Source organism: Diceros bicornis, chromosome 15 (assembly GCF_020826845.1).
Source record: "Diceros bicornis minor isolate mBicDic1 chromosome 15, mDicBic1.mat.cur, whole genome shotgun sequence".
NCBI classification, from domain to species: Eukaryota; Metazoa; Chordata; class Mammalia; order Perissodactyla; family Rhinocerotidae; genus Diceros; species Diceros bicornis.
In genome coordinates, this window is record NC_080754.1 from 36,922,901 (window position 1) to 36,937,906 (window position 15,006).

A 15,006-nucleotide genomic window follows, 5' to 3' on the forward strand; every position below is an offset into this window, starting at 1 on the left:
CAGGAAAGGAATGGCTGACAGCTCTTCCTGCTGCAGTTTGATCTGGATGATGTAAGGTCCATTCCAGCTCTGACATCATAAGATAAATTAACAGCATGGCAGAGTCCCCGGCCAGTTCCTGGTCTGATCCCATCACAGAGGAAGAAGGCCTGGACAGGTCCACCTGTGCCTGGGCAGTTCCTGGGCTGCTAGCTTGCCTCTCACTGCCGCACCTCCTCCAGGGTGCAGTCAGGTGAGGACAGCTCCACGTCAGGGATCCCCGAGGCGAGGCACCAGGCCTGGGCAAGGGCTGCAGGCTGGACACCCTGGGATATGTGAAATGGCAACCTGGTGTTAGCCTTCCTCTGCAAGGAATTAATCTTTATATTCCTGCAACACAAAGATGAACGGTCTCACTCTGTGGAGCCCCGCAAAGGGACATGGAGACTGAGTCCAGGTTTACAGGGGCAGCCCACTGGGGAGCAGAGAGGGGAGAGGACCAAGAAGGAGGGGGAGAGGGCCAGAGAGACAGGGCCAGAAGGGCAAAGATAGAGAAACAGAGAAGAGGCGAGAGGCCTGGAAAATAAGAGAGGGAAGTAGAAGAGATTAAGGGAAAAAGAAAAGGAAACAAATAGACAAGAGGAAGAAAGACTGGTGGAACACGAGACACCTGCGAGAGGAGAACTCGGGAAAGACAGAGAAGCTGGAAGGAACCGAAGAGAAGACAGGGTCGGAAGAGGAGCAGAGATGGTGAGGGGGAGCAGGCAGGGAGAGCGGAGAGAGTGGAGACATTGCTGACTTTGCTAGAATGTGAGTAAAAGATGTTTTATGTGCCCACAGTTTTAAGAATTAAATTAATTTTCTTAAGCCCTGAGCTTTTAAGTTCAATAACGTTCAATGCGTATTTGTATCTACTGCACATTTATTCCCCATCACTTATGTGTGGAAAGATGTTTGAAGTCTATTTCTCTACCCTCAGCCAAGCTACACATTCTCTGGCACTTCACCCCCACCCCCCCACCCCTCCAGGTCTCCTAACGTAGAATCTCTCTCTTCCTCCTGTTATTCAGTTTTGTAGAGGGAGGGAGGTGGGAGAGGGCAGAGGATGCAGGAGAGGAGCTGAGGGACAGCGGAAGGGGGGAAAGCACCGTTTCAATGCCCACACTGAAGCCTGAGTAGAGAGCCTGGCTCAGGGACTCCGAGAGTATTTGCAGAGCTGGAAGGCAAAGACACATCTTTGGCCTCATCATTGCACACCCCTGGGTTCATCTAAATGGCCAGAGCCCTGCTCTGAGGCAGGATGTCCTACCTGGGGACCTCATCCCACTTTGTCCACCTGGAAGATTTGGCCAACAGCCCCTGCCTGTGGACAGGGATCAAAAATACCTCCAAGGGACAAAGGGGGGCCTATGTGGACCTCTATCCAGAACCTGGTAGCCAGAGCGCATATCTGCTCCTGAGAGGGCCAAGTAAAGCCTGGAACCTGCTCCACAAAGGTAGCTCTGCCCTGGACTCTGAACTCTGACCAGATACCCCCACTCCAAAGACTTGATGCCTTTCTTTCTGCTTGGCTCATCCTGGTTATGCCTCTGGGCTCAACTATTTAGGGGTTTGTTGTCTGCTCCACCTAAAGGATAAACCAAAGCCTGACCCTATAATAAGCAAAGGGCAGGAACCTGCCCATCGAGGGAAAGACAGTTGAGATACAAGAAATGCACTAGGCTGACCCTCAGGAGACTCAGGGTCTCTCCCTGGCCCTGCCACTAACCTGCTAGGTGACCTTAGACATCCCTGCTTTCCTCCAGGCCTCAGGATTCATATCTGTAGAATGAGAGGTTTGGATCAGAGCCGTGGTTCTCAACCCTGGTGGCAGTAGAATCATCTGGGGAACTTTTAAAATGTATTTGAGCCCGGGCACCTACTCCATGAGTTAGATGGTCTGGCTTCAGGCCCAAGCACTGTTTTCTGTTTCGTTTTGGTTTTTTAATTCCTCAGGTAATTCTAATGTGCACCCAGAGTTGAGAAGCACCATGCTGGATCAGTGCTTTTCAAACTTGAACATGCATAGGAATTACTTGAGGATCTTATGAAAATCCACAGATTTTACTACTGAATGAAGATTCTGATTCAGTAGACCTGAGATGGGGCCTGAGAGTCTGTATTTCTAAGAAGCTCCCAGGTGAGGCTGATGCTGCTGGTCTGGGGACCACACCTTGAGTAACAAGGCCTGAGGCATGGCCAGTGAGCACAAGGTTCTTTGTGGACCCATCTTGGGCTGTCCGGAGCTCAGCAACCCCGTGGGTTTAAGGGAGCCCTGAAACCCTCTTTAAAAATTCGGTCTTGGCCTGGGTTGGAATAGACTGATGAAATCACAGATTTAACTTTAGATTAGGATCATGTGAGTGTCCGACTTGGGGCCATGAAATGCAATGAAGAGGAGTGTCAATGGAGAAGAGTGGTCTAAAGGCCCTCAGCTCAAGACAGTGGGGGGCAGACTGGGCAGTGCAGGATATAGTGCGTGTAAAATTCTGTTCTCAGGCTCCAACTGGATTGTGACTGCGGCTCACTGCCTCCACCAGTCGCTGGATCCGGAGGACCCAACTCTACGCAACTCAGACCTGCTCAGCCCTTCTAACTTCAAAATCATCATGGGTGAGTGAGTTGATTCCTAAAGCCAGATGTGGCTCTGGGAATGGAGTGTGTCTACTCTCTCACTCACTTGTCAGGGCAGGGCACCTGGAATGAGGAACCAGCCAGGCCTGGAGTCCAGGGACCTGAGTCCAAGCCCAAGGCTATGACTTTCAGGTGGTGGGACAGCGAGCAAGACATTGAAGTCTAGGCCTCAGTTTTTATAATGGTAAAATAAAGAGCCCAGTCTAAATAATTTCCAAAGATGTTTCAGGCTTCTATCAATCCATGGTTTCAAGTGGACCATACACAAACAATCCAAGTTTCCCCTCTCCTTTATAAAACCAATACCACCAGCTGATTCAGTTCAGTTCAAGGCATAGCATTTACCTCCTGACACTATGCCAGGATCTAAGGACACAAGCATAGTTAAGACCTAGTTTCTGCCCACAAGGACCTTACAGTCTAATAAAGGAATAAAATATGAGCACAGAGACCTCTAATATAAGGTAGAAAGCAGCAAGTTCTGTAGAGAGAAACAGATAAAGTGCCATGGGTGTTCACAGGGAAGAGACTCCTAACTGAAGAATCTAACTCAAGAATCTGAGAGGCTTCGTGGAGGAGGCAACACATGACCCAGGCACTGAAGGGTGATTATGTGGTTTGAACATGTGTCAGTGGGCATCGGAATGAGTATTATAAGGCAATGGAATGAGCTCATGAAGAAAGACAGAGGTGGGAGCCCATGAGAAGATGTTGGGAAGAGCAGGTAGGGTGGGATGGCTGGAAAAAGGTGAGTGAAGGGCAGTAAAGAGGATAGGGCTGGAAACATGGGCTGATGGGACAGGGGGCTGACAGGGAACAAGATGTGACCTTATCCTCCATGCCTCCATTGCCCCCATGCCTCATGTTCCTTCTTCTTGCCCAGGGAAGCATTGGAGGCTCCGGTCTGATGAGAATGAACAGCATCTAGGGGTCAAACGCATCTTCCTCCACCCCCTGTATGACCCCAAAACGTTTGAGAATGACGTGGCTCTGGTGGAGCTGTCAGAGAGCCCAGTGCTGAACGACTTCGTGATGCCCATCTGTCTGCCCGAGGGGCCCTCACAGGAAGGTACCTTCCCCACCCCTGATCCTGTCTCTGCAGAGCAACAGGTGCCTCCACAGGGACTTCTCCTTCAGCATTGATGAGGTTCTGGTGCCAAGTGAGCCAGCTGACAGTGTCTGCACGATTCCTCAGCTGCCTCCCCTAAAACAGCTAAGTCAGAACTGGTTCCAAGGCAGCACGAGAGGTAGTAACCACAAGTAAACGGACGGGCTTGATCAGTGCTGTAAGTACCATATCAGTCAGTGTCCAGATAGGAAAACAGAAACCAGACTAGCTCTTGTAACAGAGAGAATTTAATACAGGGTATTGGAGGACTGAAGAAGTAAAGAAGAGAAATGCTGAGATGATGGAGATAGTACTTGTAGGAAGAAGCCACCAGTCCTAGGCCTGGGGGAACAAAAGCAAGAGGTTGGAGTTACAGAACCTAGAAGTTTGGAAAGGGGCCCTGTAGAGTGGGAACTCAGACTCCTGTAGAAGAAGCCCTGTGCTGATGGTGCTGGGAAAATAACTGGAACAAACCACCACCGCTGGCTGAGGAATCTTCGCTAGGGTGATGCCAGAAGAAATGGTAAGCCTTCCTGGGAGTGCATCTTATTTTCATGAACCCCACTGGAAAAGCAGAACTGCCATTTCAGAGTCCCATCCACAGCATCACAAAGTAGAGTATAGAACGGTAAATTTGGAGCTGAAGAACAACAGCTTGATCACCAGCACAGGTTCAAATCCTCATGCTGCCATTTTCTACTTGGGTGACCTCAAGCTCCTTACCTCCACACTGTGGATAATACTCCATGGAGTGGCTGTGATATTTAAATGAAACAATACACTCAAATATATCCAACATAGAATAAGAGGCCAACCCATGGCAGCTGGCTTCCTGTTCATCTGTTCTAAATCCAGTGGTCCCACATCACAGCTAACCTCCGTTAGTTCAAAGAAGTTATTAAAAATGGCTGAATGCAATCTGAGGAGTATTTAGGGGAATTGAACCAAGAGGAAAGGCACAGATATGGCTCTGATTCATCAGATGCCATGTGCCTACTATGTGACTGTTGCTTTACATTTATTAACTTACTTCCTACTTATAAAGCCTTGTGAGATGGTACTGTAGTCCCATTTTACAGATGAAAAAACTGAGGGTCAGCAAGGTGAAGTGACTTACCTAAGATACAGCTTGTAAGAAACAGATCTGGGGCTAAAATCCAGGTTTTCCAACTTAAAGCCCAGTGCTGTTTTCAGTATCCAGAATCTTTTTCAAATGAAAAAATAATTGCTCTATCATCAGTGCTAAACCCATTTCCACACCACCCTGAGATCTGTCAACTTCACAGACTTCTAAAATATCAGAGCTGGGAGGGGTTTTAGAGAATACCAAGTCCAGCCTCTTCATTTTAAGGATAGAGAAACTGAGGCTCAGAAGGGGAGGAGTGAGGGCTTGCTAAATGCAGCATAGCATGTTATTGACTAGGTTAGACTTTTTATTTATTCACAATTATTGATTGAGCACCTACTGTGTGCCAGCACTGCTGTAGGCATGGGGATACAGAGTGAATGAGATAGACGAGATCACTCCTCTCGTGGAGCCTGGGTTCTGTGCTAGTTGGGAGTGAGAGAGAAGAGACAACTAAACAATAAGCTGACTAATGTCTCATAGAAACAAATGCCCAAACCTCAGTTGCAGGTAACCTCCAACCCAACAGTCTTCCCCCCACCATGCTGCCTTTCTCAGAGGGGGCAAAATCAGTCCTTCCTCCACAGGCAGAGGATGACAGGGCTGCAAGAGGCAACCATCTGAAAACCCCACAGACAGCCTTTCTGCTCTCACTGTGTGTCTTCTCTCTTTCAGGGGCCGTGGTCATTGTCAGTGGTTGGGGGAAGCAGTTCTTGCAAAGGTTCCCCGAGACTCTGATGGAGGTGAAGTTCAATTTATACCCTACAGAGAGTGACACCTCTGCCCTGCCTTGGACCTTACTGCTCCATATTGCCCCTTAGGGATTTGGAGGCCTGGGCAGGGAGTAGGGCAGAGACAGCAGGAAGTCAGACTCATCTCCAAAGTTAAATGAAACTTTGAATCCCAACAAGCTTGATCTGTTTGTTCTACATATCATGAGGCTCTAGTCTCCAAACACTGTTCAATGTTTCTATAGTTTAATAAAGGCTCCTTTATGGAAATTCTTCCAGAAAACAGCAGGCTTGGACACCCCGAAAGGTGACCCATCTGTACACCAGAATAACCAAGAATGGGCCAAAGAATGGGCTTTTGAGAGCCACATCCTTGCAGTAATGAATTTGACTGTTGCACTTAGAAGTTCACATTCATATCACTTCAGAAAAGAACACTGAACTAGGAGTTAGGAGCCATGGCTCCAAGTCCTGGCTCCTACTAACTTGCTGGGTGGCCTTAAACAAGTCATCTTGCCTCTCCAGACCACAGGGTAGGACCTCAAGCTGCAAAGTTGGGGGCAACGCTAGGTATCCTCCATGAGCTGCCTGGCTCTGACACCACCGGGTTCCGTGACTGCCACAGCCAGTACTAAATCCTCCAACATACGTTATATTAGTGTACTTTAAAATTTTGGATTTGGAAGAGCCGTTCATCCTTTCATTCATTAACTCCCAGGTGTTTGGTGGCTCCCGTGTACCAGACATTGTACTAGCTACTAGGTATGCTGGGGGGAAAGGACGGATCTGGTCCCTGGCCTCCTTGGGCTTATAGTCGGGTAGGAGAGAAAGAAAGCAGTTATCAATGTGGTAAATGTGATGAAGAAGTGCAGGATACTCCAGAATGTATAACAGGGGCTCTGACCTCATCTTAGGGGTTCAGAAGGGCTTCCCAGAGGAAGTGACACTTAAATGATCCCTGAACAATGAATAGAGGTTAGTTAGGCACTTGACGATTTGCTGAGAACACGTGCTCCCGACCACCCTGCCATGACATCCTCTCCCCACTTATCCAGGAAGGCCATGGCCCAAGAGGGAACTGAATGGCCTCTGGTCCCCTCTCAGCAAGGGCCAACAGGAGCTGTACTCTTGGGGCACATGACCCATTCAGTTCTTGGTTTGGGTGAATGAGACTCACACGTTTCCTCATCTTATTCCTGATGTCTACTCCAATATTTACCCCCAGGCTGAATCAAGGGTAATAATAATTACAATACCTTACTTTTATGTATCAATTTATTGCCTCAATTCAAAACAATATTTCCTGAGTATCAACTATATTCCAAGCTATGTAAGGTAGAAATGGACAGGATACAGACGCAGTAGCTAGAAGCTCATACTGTAGTGAGTGAGAACGTAAGTAAATGCTTACTGCAAGGCGAGTAGTGGTAAGCCTTCCAGTGCCTAATGTTTATGCCGTGTTTGTAGTTTACAAGGCATCTGCTCATTCGTCTCCTCTTTGTACAATTCCATGTGATTAGTAGGTCAAATATTATGACTTTCATTTTTCAGATGAGGAAACAGAGTCACAGAGGTCTGAAAAACAGTCATTGAGCTACATGCCCCAGCTCCCACAGCCGGTAATGGTAGGGCTGGGGGAAAAGATGACTGACCATAGGTGTTGCATACATTATCATATTTGAAATAATGCATGTACTGGGCAAGTATTACTGTCTTCATTTTACAGATGAGAAAACTGAGGCCCAGAGAAGGCAAATGACTTGCCCCACACAGAAATTTCATGACTATGAATTTACCAGAACATGATTTCCTGATTCTCCATTCAGTGTTCCTTCACCTGCACCACAGGGCAGTCTCTGAGACCAGATCTAAGGTCCACCCAGGCTCATCCAGGAAGGGGATGGGAGGAGCCTGTCTAGGAGTGTCAGAACAACAGGGACTCTTCAGCCAGGGGTAGACTAACAATGGCCTTGTGATCCAGATCGAAATCCCAATTGTTGACCACCGCACCTGCCAGGAGGCCTATGCCCCAGTGAAGAAGAAAGTGACCAGAGACATGATCTGTGCTGGGGAGAAGGAAGGTAAGTCAAGAAACTGGCATACGATAGGGAACCACCAGCCAGGGAGTGGCGCAGAGCCCAGCAATGGAAGCGCTGGAGACCTGGGAGCCTGGTAGGCTGAACAGTGGAGGAGGGAGAGGAGAGAGGCAGATGAGGGAGAGGACAGTCATGAGAGGAAGGATTCCACTGGAGATACTGCTTCAGAGAGAAGAATGCTAAGGAATTTCCATCATTCCCTTCTCCAAGCCCAACTTTTCCCATATCAAAATGAGAGAGTCCTAAGCCTGCACTTTATAAAATCACCGAGCTCTGAGGAGGCCTGCCCTGGAACTGCTCAGAGCCCAGGTTTGGGTCAAATGGCCTGCTGCGCCCCCTCGTGCCCAATTCTCTGAACTACAAGTCAGGTGTGGGAAGAAGGAGGCTCCTTTGGATTGGGGCTAGGGAAGGGGACAGTTTTACCTGCATCTCTTTTTCATCTAGGTGGGATGGACGCCTGTGCAGGTGACTCTGGAGGCCCTATGGTGACCCTGGATAGAGAGAGAGGCCAGTGGTACCTGGTGGGCACGGTGTCCTGGGGTGAGGACTGTGGAAAGAAGGACCGCTATGGAGTGTATTCCTACGTCTACCACAACAAGAACTGGATCCGGAGGGTCACGGGGATCAGGAATTGAATTCAGTTCCTCACCCCCTGCACCACCTATCCACGATCAGTCAGCAGCAGAGGATAATTATCTGATGCAAGATGCCCCTCATCCTTCACTCACCCACCTCCTCCAGCCCATCCATTACTGGTCTCAGCCTCCTTTTCACTCTCTTTAAAGAAGCAGAGTAGCTGAGTGATCAGAAAACAAAGCTGAATCCAGGCTTTATCACTTATCAGCTTTGTAACACTGGCAGGTGACGTCACCTCTTTGAACCTCAGTTTCTTTGTCCATATTATGGAAATGGCACACCTCACCTACCTCATAAAAGTCTGATGAGGATCAAATTAATTAATATATGCATAGCACTTAGCACAGTGCAGGCATAAACTAAGTGCTCAATAATGTGACTTAGCAGAAGGTCAGTGTGTCTGCCAGGCAGATGAAGTTCTCTTACAGATCCCGGCTGGGTCTTAAGGCTGATCAGTGCACACCCTTCCCCTTAACCTTCACTGTCTCCTTCATTTACCCCCAAATGCTCTATGCTTCTTTGCTACCATGTACCTTTCCAGACCCCAATCCCTGCCACACATAAAAAAGTGGAAAAAGGTCCTCAGTCCTATAGCTTGTCACATAGCAAAGCACTTATGAACATGAGCTAGACACCAAATTGTGAGAATGCCTGGGAGAAGCAGGCAGGGAGAGAAACTGGGAATGGTGGATTGGGAAGTTAGACACCAAGTTCTAGAACTGGCTCTGCCCCCAGCTCCCTGTGTGACTCTATGCAAGTTCCTTCCTCTCACCTCAATGTACCCTCACACCTCTGATAATCTAAGATCCAACAAAGCCATTTTCTCCTGGTGAGATGAGTTAAAGCCAAAGTAACCAAAAGGGAAAAAATGACCTTAGGATTCAGTAGAGCTTTGATGCAGACCAAATACTACTATTGCTGCTACACCCACCCCTATTCACCACACCCTGGTTCCCAGGGACACAGCTCAAAGAAGTGCTAGCCAAGCGAGCTTTCTTTATTCCTAAGCAGAGCATCTGCTCGAGGCCCGGGCCTCCTTCCCTTCCTGGGAACCTGGGCTGCACAAGGTCAGCCTTCGTAGACTAGACCCAGGCCCCTGCCCTCCCCCTCCCTATGCCCACAGCAGACCCAAGCAGCCATCCCCCTGATTCCTCACCCTGAACACCCAAGCCCTGCAAGGTCATAAGTGTTTCCCAAGCAGAATGCCTCTCCCTCCAAGAATCACCTCTTCTCTCAGGAAGCTTCCAGAGACCTCCTGCCCCCTCAGAATTCTGAGATTTAAGCCCTTCAAGGGATCAGAAGCCCCAAGTCCCTGTCTTCTGTTCTATCAAAATTGGTCTTCATGGGAGATTCAGTTCTCGACCTGCACCGCAGCCGCTGGAGTCATTCAGGGCCTCTTGCTAAAAGAAGAAGATACTGAGGAGTGAGAACTTATGGATGATAAGCCCTAGGCTGAACACTCAGGGACACAATTCACAGCCTGCTTCTGGTTCTGTGAGCAAGTCATTCTACCTCTCTGTGTCCTGCTGTTTCTTCTGTAAAGGGAAGATGGTAATGGTACCCAACTCCATCAGATATTTGTCAAGCAAGCTGTAGCTCTATTTCAGACACCAAAGAAGAATTGCGATGCAAAGTTCTGGAAATGTCCTAAGGCATTCCAAGGCATTGCCTATGTGCCCCCATGTACCCTGCTGTGCTGACCGCTGTGGAGACTAAGAAGATGAGGCGAACATGATTAATCCCCCCCAGGAGCTCCCACAGGGAGAACTGACACATACACAAGTGATTACCATGTACCAGAATGAACCCTTCCAACTGCTTTGGAGCAGCATGGAGGCAGAAGGATGGCCATTCTGGTGTGGAGGCACTGGGGGAGGAGATGGTGTTGGAGCTGAACCTTGTGGAGGGTGGGCATTTCCACAGGCAAGACAGAGGGAGGCCTTCCAGGTAGAAGGAGAACAAGAGTAAATGTCCACTTAGACTTTCTTCAGATTACAGGGGCTTCTCTCACAAAAATGACATGTCCAGTAGACCAGTGTTCTGATTCTGGGATCAGAACCCTACATCTAGAAGAGGCTTTCTCCTTAAAGTGAGACAACTAAAGGACTTGAAACAGCCTCAGGATTTTGTGCACAAATAGTGACTTCTGGCTGAGCCAGTTTATTCTGTTTATTACCCCCACTGCAATTTCATCCTTATTCTGAGGAAATGTCTAGATGTGCCTTGGAACTTCACCTTTCCCCTGATCTACAAGCATTTGTTAGATATACCAGCCTCTGCACTGCTGCTAAGGTCCAAGAAACCAAAATCTCTCACAGTCATGAAAGCAGAGGGTTGGAGTGTCTGTTAGGACCATCTTGTCTAACACCATGACCTCGTTCTTGAACATTTCTAGAGATGGGGAGCTCACTATCTTCAAATGCAGCCCATTCCAACTTTAAAAAGTGCCACCTATTAGAAAGCTGTCTCTTCTATGCAACCAAAATCCACCTCCCTAGAATATTATTTGTGTATCTAAAGCTATAACTCCAGACCATGAATGTTATTATTAGCAATAATAATCATGCCCAATTTCATTAGCAACAGAAGCTATTGTTCTTGTGGGCAACTACACATGTGTTCCAATAAACATCTGCATTGAGTCAAAGCATCCTGTTTGGCTTGTATGTTTTTCATGTGCTGATGATTCTGGTGAGCTGTATTTTCATTTATCAACATTTTGCTGTATTTGATTAGGATCACTGTACAATAAAGAGAGAAGGAGATGATGATGGAAAGATCATATTATCAATACAAGCTGTCTTGGGTTTTGCAGGTTAGGTCTGATGGAATACTTTGTCCTGTTGTTCCTTTAAATTATCAAAATATCCCAGGATGCCAATCTTTCAGCATCTAAATTACATTTCTTGATTGTCACCAATACCTAGAACATAAAAAAACATTTTTTTTGGGGGGATCATATGTTCAATGTTTGGTTCAGAAAATATGGCACCATGTCTGTGAGTGGCCTGTTCTGGATTGGAATATGTATTTTCTTTCTGCCATGAGTTAATCTTGTTCCCTGGTGGCAAGAATCAAAGAAACAGCACCACCAAGAAGTCCTTCAAGCGAAGGTAGGCAAGATTCAGGGAGGGGGACTCTAGACCACTCATGTGGCAGAGGGTGGCCAGTCTCAGTCTAGAATGGGTCTGGAAATCAAGGCTCTTAGGTTCTAGTGCAGCGTAGGTTGACTCCTTTATCTGCCTAATTTCTTCATTTATAAACTGGCAGAAAAATCTTTGCCCTACCCCTGTCTGAGGGTTGTTGAATCAAATGAATTAGCAGATAGGAAAGAACTTTGGAAACTAAAATTAGTTCAAATACAAAAAGTTCTGTGGGAAATAATCACTAACATTTTTGAGTGTTTACTATCTGATTGGACTGCACTAAGCTCTTACACTACTCTCTAATTTAATCCTCACAATAACCTGTGACAAAAGTACTACTATTATCCCGAATTTACATAAGCAAACTGAAGCACGGTGAGGTTAAAAATGTGGCCCAACTTAGAAACAGCAACACCTCAGTAGCAACGAGCACATCTAGCGTCCAGATTTTGGTTTCTAATACTGTTCACCAATAAAAGGAACTAGGATCCTTGAAGAAATGGCTGTTTCTAGGACTAGGGCAGGAAATATACAAGATGAGCCTGAAGCATCTTGAACCAGAAAGTAAGGAAGTCACACAATGATGGGAATATGTCAAAGTGACATGGATCCAACTAGAAGTTCTCCAATGGCCAAAGCTAGAATAATTTGAGCAACAAAACAAATAAAATAGTCTTGGATTATAACCCAAAGTATAAAATAAACATCCAGGAGCATATACTTCTATGAATAAGTTATTGAATAAATAAATAAATGGAGGAGAATAAATAAACCTCCCATGGGGAATGTCAAATAATTTATGTAATACTTTGCCCTAAAGGAGATGAAGCATAGCTCCCCATCTCTTAAGTGTGAGCTGTACTAAGTGAATTCCTTCCAAAGACTACAGTATGGAAATGGAGGAGGAAAGAGTAACCTTATAGTGGAGAAACCAGACAAAACACTACCCCAGCCAGGTGACCACAGTTAATATAGGTTGATAGGCTGTGATGAGAATGGCACTGTACCTCTGGGTTCTTCCTCCCCAAATCTCATAAACCCAGTCTAGTCACAAGAAACATATCAGAAAAACCCCAAATGAAGGAATACTTAACCAGTACTCCTCAGAACTGTTAAAGTCATCAAAAATAAGAAAAGTCTGAGAAACGGTCACAGCCAAGAGCAGCCTGTAATGGGTTGAATTTTATCCCCCAGAAAGATATGTTAAGTCCTAACCCTCAGTACCTCCAAATGTGACCTTATTTAGAAATAGAGTCCTTGTAGATGTAACTAGTTAAGACAAGGTCATATTGGAGTAGGGTGAGCCCTTAATCCAATATGACTGGTGTCCTTATAAGAAGAGGAGACACAGACATAGACACACAAGGGCAGAACGTCATGTGATGACAGAGGCAGAAATGAACTCCTGCAGCTGCAAGCCAAGGAATACCCGGGATTGCCAGCAACCGCCAGACGCTAGGAACAGGAAAGGAAGGATTCTCCCCAAAAGGTTTCAGAGGGATCACAGCCTGCCAACACTTTGATTTCAGACCTCTAGCCTCCAAAATTGTGAGACAATAAATTTCAGTCATTTTAAGCCACCCGGTCTGGGGTGCTTCATTATGACAGCGTTAAGAAACTAATACAGAGCCTACGAAGACATGCCCACTAAGTGTGATATGGTATCCTAGATGCGATGTGGTATCCCAGATGTGATGTGGTATCCCAGATGTGATGTGGTATCTCAGATGGCATCCTTGAATAGAAAAAGGACATTAGGTAAAAACTAAGGAAATCTGAATGAAGTGTGGACTTGAGTGAATAATAACGTATAATATGGGTTTACTAATTGTGACAAATGTGCCAATGTGCTTACTAATGTAAGATGTTAATAATAGGGGAAACTGAGGAAGGGTATACGGGAACTTTCTCCACCATCTGCACAACTTTTCTGTAAACCTAAAACTATTCTAAAATTAAAAGTTTATATTTAAAAAACATGACCCAAGATCTCTCAGTTAGGAGATGGGGGAACCAGGATTTGAAGCCAGTTCTGATGGACTCTGGATCCCAAGCTCTTATTCCACTGGTTCTACACCAGTGGTTCTCAAACTAGGCTGCACACAGGAATCACTTGGGAAGATTTAAAAAAATACTAATGTCTGGGTCACACCCCCCCAGAGATTCAAATATAATCAGTCTGGAGTAAGGCCTGAGCATTGTAGGGAAGGGGTGGAGGGGGAGGTTAAAAGTTCCCTAAGTGATTCTAATGTGCACCCAGTTTCAGAGCCAAGCCACATCTCCAGGCTATCCCGCCAGTGTGTAACCGTTGAAGAATGTTGGGAGCCTCTATCGCCCAAGCTTGGGTCTTTGACTCAGGTCACGCGCTGATGACAGGCAGAGACGAGGTGGGCACCCTGCTTCTCCAGCCCACAATCAGAACTTTTCTGTGTCTCTCAGCAGCGACACCATCGCCAAGACATTTCTGCGTCAGTGTTTTCCTGCAAAGAACGGTGCTCCTTTACTTTGCAGAGGTAAACTGAAGAAGAGGAAAGCCTTCCAGGCATGGGGAATAGCATATGTGAAAGAGTCGTGGGTGTTTGGGGGAAACTGCGTGACCTGGTGTCCCCGAAGAGCCAGACAAATTGGGAGAAAAAAGAACACCACCAGGAAGATCTGAAGTGTCAGCCTGGGATGCTCAGCTTGGTTTTGGGAATGGGGAGACATCTGAGGTTTTTGGACCAAGGAGAGATGTGATCAGCTTTACCTTTCAAATAAGGTATTAATGCAGAGAGTAAACTGAGGAAGAAGCAGCTCAAGGCAGGGAGACTCAAGACGGCTTCTGAACATCAGGGAAGGGACCCTCTGGTCCTGAACGAAGGCAGGCCTGTGAGGGAGAGGAGAGGAAACTGCTTCCTGGGGCTCCGAGAACCTAGGGCAGGGTCTAAAGAAGCCACTTTAAAGAGATTTCCAACCTCTGTTAACACTTTGGGGTTACTTAGTCGAGAAGTAGAGAGGAAACAAGCAGGGACCAAAACCCCTAGCCAGGAATGGTTTTCCAGGCCCCTGGTCTTTCTGTGACCTGTGGCATCAGCTCTGATTTCCAGAAGGGAAGCCATGGGGCTCTCTGAACTTGAGGGCAGGAGACAAAGACGGTCTTTGCAACCATCTCCTGCATCTGTTATGTGTTGGCCTTTTCCTTCACGAAGATTAGGATGTCTTTTGGATGCAAAAACACTGGCTCAATTCCCAGCAATGAGCTTCTGATCACAGGAAAGAGCCAGGACCCTTTCAACACCGAGGCAGTTCCAGGCCTCGCTGAGGTGTGGGGTGTTAGGGCAAGACAGTGTGTGTCCCACACAAGGGGAGGGTGTGTCAAGCCTGGAGGGTGGCCAGGGCGAGCGTGCTGAATGATGAACCGATGAGTGTGGGTGGGAACGTATCTCCCCACCAACATCGGCCAGTCCCAGGGGAGGCCTCTGCAAAGTAATAGGCTCTGATCCCCAATCCATACCAACAGGCCAGCGCCAAC

The 15,006-nt window shown here is 47.0% G+C and overlaps 1 protein-coding gene across 1 annotated transcript in view; it reads left to right on the forward strand.

Moving 5' to 3' along the window:
* Positions 1-10,996, forward strand: part of MASP1 (MBL associated serine protease 1) — a 64,265-nt gene extending 53,269 nt beyond the window's left edge. Inside the window, exons 12-16 of the mRNA XM_058556138.1 lie at positions 2,518-2,631; positions 3,536-3,721; positions 5,562-5,629; positions 7,599-7,698; positions 8,158-10,996. Of these exons, the coding sequence (XP_058412121.1) occupies positions 2,518-2,631; positions 3,536-3,721; positions 5,562-5,629; positions 7,599-7,698; positions 8,158-8,348 (659 nt within the window). The 3' untranslated portion in view covers positions 8,349-10,996. The remainder of the gene's footprint in view (positions 1-2,517; positions 2,632-3,535; positions 3,722-5,561; positions 5,630-7,598; positions 7,699-8,157) is intronic.
* The last annotated feature ends 4,010 nt before the right edge of the window (positions 10,997-15,006 follow it).